Source organism: Limulus polyphemus, unplaced genomic scaffold (assembly GCF_000517525.1).
Source record: "Limulus polyphemus unplaced genomic scaffold, Limulus_polyphemus-2.1.2 Scaffold6597, whole genome shotgun sequence".
Taxonomy (NCBI): domain Eukaryota; kingdom Metazoa; phylum Arthropoda; class Merostomata; order Xiphosura; family Limulidae; genus Limulus; species Limulus polyphemus.
Genome location: NW_013672207.1, coordinates 48,765 through 53,245, shown reverse-complemented (window position 1 = coordinate 53,245; position 4,481 = coordinate 48,765). Strand labels below are relative to the sequence as shown.

Here is a 4,481-nt window from a genome sequence, read left to right as displayed (position 1 = left end):
TACCATTTACTCTATATTGGCTAATCTAATCAAGTAACTTACCATGTACTCTATATTGGCTAATCTAATCAAGTAACTTACCATGTACTCTATATTGGCTAATCTAATCAAGTAACTTACCATGTACTCTTTATTGGCTAATCTAAACAAGTAACTTACCATTTACTCTATATTGGAATCGGCTCAAATCATAATTATTCTATCATGTATATAGCAAATACAATTAACATCATTTACGGACTTTTAGTTAGGAGGGTTTATCATCATTTACGGACTTTTAGTTAGGAGGGTTTATTAACTTTCAACTCGGACAAATGAATAATATTTAGAGTTTGGTTTATTGACTTGATAGAGTTACATCTGTTATTGTTAGAAGTAAGGCATTTACCTGTTAGTGTTATTGGTCTGCCTTTATATAAACTTATGTATTGGTATTAAAATTATTCACGTATCTGTGTCTTCTTAACAACAGTGTTGATTGTTATTTCAGGATGATCAAGCAGGAGGAGATAGCAGCAAGAGTAACAGTATAGCAAGCACCCAGAGTGGCGGGGTTAGTGCCGGTAGTAGCACTAGCAGTCTTCCACCAGTTTCTGATAACGATTCCGGTTACAACTATCCTCCGTCACTTCGAAGTCAGCGAGGGAATGTTCGGGTCAGTCCTTCGGTAAGAAGAACTGATAAATTTGTGTTGATAATAATAGTGATTTTATAGATAGTTTTATAAATCTAAAATCTTGTGCTATATCTTACATCTGTGTCTTAGTACTGTATTATGGCTATTACTAATTAAGGGATGTTTTATTTATTTCACTTATGATTATATTACATTTACCATTAATGGATATTGGTAGAATAATATCTTTTAATAAACAGAACCTTAAAAATTATTATCTAAGCTCATTTGTTTTGTAGTTTCACTCGTAAAATGAGTTTTTCTTCCTGCTAACCTGTTTCAGTGTTTATTTAGGAACCAACTGAACTAAATAATTAATTAAAAATACTATAACATGAACTTCTGATTCTAATAATCACAACATTTCAACCCATAGATGAGGATTCGATACCATGGCCATATATGTTGTATTCTTGTTAAAATGTTTTGACCCATAGGTGATGACTCCATACTGTGATTAAAGTTACCGTTAACGTGTTTTTGTTAAAATGTTTTGACCCACAGGTGATGACTCCTTACTGTGGTTAAAGTTACTGTTAACGTGTTTTTGTTACAACAAATAATTACTCGATACAATGGCCATATTTGTTGTATTCTTGTTAAAATGGTTTGACCCATAGGTGATGACTCCTTACTGTGGTTAAAGTTACGGTTAACGTGTTTTTGTTACAACAAATAATTACTCGATACTATGGCCATATTTGTTGTATTTTTGTTAAAATGTTTTGACCCATAGGTGATGACTCCTTACTGTGATTAAAGTTACCATTAACGTGTTTTTGTTACAACAAATAATTACTCGATACAATGGCCATATTTGTTGTATTCTTGTTAAAATGTTTTGACCCATAGGTGATGACTCCATACTGTGATTAAAGTTACCGTTAACATGTTTTTGTTACAACAAAATAATTACTCGATACAATGGTTATTGTAATTTTGACTTGACTTGTTTAAAGTTATAAAGGATGTAATTATGATTTATCCACCTTCTTATTAAAGAAAAATTTCATGATTCTGCTTTAAAGAATTCTTCCACAACAAGCCTGAATAGTACAGAAGTCGGAGCAAACAACTTTGCCACCATTAGAACAACTTCCATAGTCAGTCGTCAAATCAAAGAGCACGAACAGGAGAATCAGATGCATGAGCAGATGTCTGGATACAAACGTATGCGAAGGTTACACCAGAAAGCTCTTATTCAGGTATGGGTTTTTTTTTTAAAGTTTCAGAATTTGAATCATATAACATTGAAACAAACTGTATAATTTATAAGGTAACTTTAAAATGTCGGTAATGTTTGAAAAACTATGACTTTCAAGCTAGAATAATATTGAAGCTTTCTGTTAAAAACCCTTTAACACGAGTGCTTTAGAAAGGTGAACTTTTCTTCTTCAGGGCCATACTGGAGAAGAAAAGTTCACCTTTCGAAAGTGCTTGAGTTATAGGTTTTTTTTTTTTATCATTTTATATTAAGACTTCTTAATCCAAAGTAGTTTTCTGACATCATGAATGAAGCTTTCTGTTAAGTATTTATAAACACTAATAATCTTTTTATAACTCTGTTTATGGTTAATTTTTATATGGAGTCTTAAATGTATGCATTATTGGTTTTATTTAACCCTATGACTACCGGCTACTAATTTTTTTTAGTAGACGACATTGCTCTTATCATATATTGTTACAAAAATAGAACTAGTGGGTGAAAGTGTTTGAAAGTTGAATGTAGTTTTAGAAAAATAAAATATTTAATTTTGATTTTTTGTTTATACTTTTTAAAATAAAAATTCGTTATTTAATGTAGTTATTTGCACTCAGACTCTGAATAGTTCACCTGCAAAATGGTTTTTACGTTAAGTATAAAAATACTAATTATGGTTTCCATATATTTCGCTTGCAAAGTCTTTAGAACCTCCTAAATGAATATCAAAAGCTTTTTTAAGGTAGTTTATTTTTTAATCCCAATTTTCTCTATGACATCACTAACTCTAGCTATTGTCACGAATGGAAAGTGCAGTGAAATATTTAAAATTAAGAAATTTAAATATGTACATACCTTTTAATTCTTCTCCGATTTCTTTAATAACGTCGTTTGTGATTGACATGCGTAATTTCAAGTCTTTATCTTTTCACATATAATTCATTTTTCTCTCCTGTCATTTATTAAGTGCCAGTGGGCCAATGTTGCAGTAACTTCACCTGTTAGGTTTAATCCCTCTGGTGTAATATTTTTTTTGCACTCATGTTTCAAAGCTGTTTTTAGCTATTCACAGTATAGAATAATCTAAAATATAATTAAACCTTTTAAATATAAACCTTAAAACACAAATAATACATAATTAACTAAAATGTAAAAGTAACACCTAAAATCAGTTTTACTGTCTATCTAACTAATACATATACAGCGAGAGAAAATTGACAAGCACTACGGACACCGCTCTCAACAATGAACTTAGCCTCGTTTTACTGCCGTTGAAAGCAGATCTATACCATATGTTTTGGGTAAGGATAAATGACCTTAAAGGACAAAATCTGCTCTTTCTATTGGTTATAAGCGTGCCATTCAACTAAAAGCAGTTGCTAAGCAATCCAGCTTCTACTTTGCAAGTGGGCGTGGCATAGCTGGAACTCGGGAATGTCCATAACGGTTTCCTTTCGAGTCCAGTTCTGGAAATTTGTGTCAAGTTACTGTATGTGCATGTAGTTTATTACCAGCAAGAAAAACATTTGTAACCATCGATGTTTCTTGTATAACAAGATCTAAAGTTTAGTTGCTATAGCCACTTGCACTTCAAGTGAGAGCAAACGGAAAGTTTTTATTTTAGTAGTTTCTTTTGAAATAAAGGAATAAAAAAAATTAGATATTATAAGACTTTGAACCATGATGTACTTGATAATACTAATTTCATTTAAATACGTTGACAGTGAAGGGGTTTAATTAAATTTTGAAAATAACTCAGTAACACTTTGTGACATACGCAGAAAGGTATTTAAAATTGGTACTGGGTAACGTAGGGTTAACATACTTTAATATTGAATTTAGGTGAAATGATCACTTTTAGCATACATGATGTTTGGGTTGAATATCTGTATCAATGAATGATTCAACAAAAAAGTGTAAACAGAAATATAAAGCAGTAAGTCAAATGTTCTGTCGTTGCATCAAAGTAACTACTGGTTGCTATTTCTTCCTACTAACCAGTAACTAAGTTTTGTCTGCTATTCTTTGTTGCTGGTGACAGTGTTGTTTAATAACTAGCTTGAAGCCAAGTGCCGTCAGGAGATGGAAGAACACAAACAAAAATTAGATAAAGAATATGAAAACCTGCTTCAACAGTTCAGTAAGGAACTAGAAAAAGTACAAGTCAAACACCAACAAGAGTTAGAACGAAAGGTTAGTCACTTTGAATCGTAACCATTCTAGTGACACCACTAAGGTATCCTACTATTTTTTCAGGGTGAATAATTCATTTTGAGCAAGTAGAATTGTTGTGTTCTTGATGTTTTTACTGATGTTTTGCTTTAAACCTCAATTTCTTTAACAGAGCTTTGTTACTGTTTATGTTTCAGTAATTTTACTGTTTTTTAATAATTTTAACGGAGCTTTGTTACTGTTTATGTTTCAGTAATTTTACCGTTTTTTAATAATTTTAACGGAGCTTTGTTACTGTTTATGTTTCAGTAATTTTACCATTTTTAATAATTTTAACGGAGCTTTGTTACTGTTTATGTTTCAGTAATTTTACCGTTTTTTAATAATTTTAACGGAGCTTTGTTACTGTTTATGTTTCAGTAATTTTACCGT

General features: G+C 31.1%; 1 protein-coding gene across 1 annotated transcript in view; it reads left to right on the top strand.

The window, feature by feature from the left end:
- Positions 1 to 490: 490 nt before the first annotated feature.
- Positions 491 to 4,481, top strand: part of LOC106473893 (serine/threonine-protein kinase Tao-like) — a gene marked incomplete at its 5' end in the record, with an annotated part of 8,695 nt that continues 4,704 nt past the window's right edge. The window contains 3 exons of the mRNA XM_022402286.1: positions 491 to 667; positions 1,705 to 1,881; positions 3,936 to 4,087. Coding sequence (XP_022257994.1) covers positions 491 to 667; positions 1,705 to 1,881; positions 3,936 to 4,087 — 506 coding nt within the window. The remainder of the gene's footprint in view (positions 668 to 1,704; positions 1,882 to 3,935; positions 4,088 to 4,481) is intronic.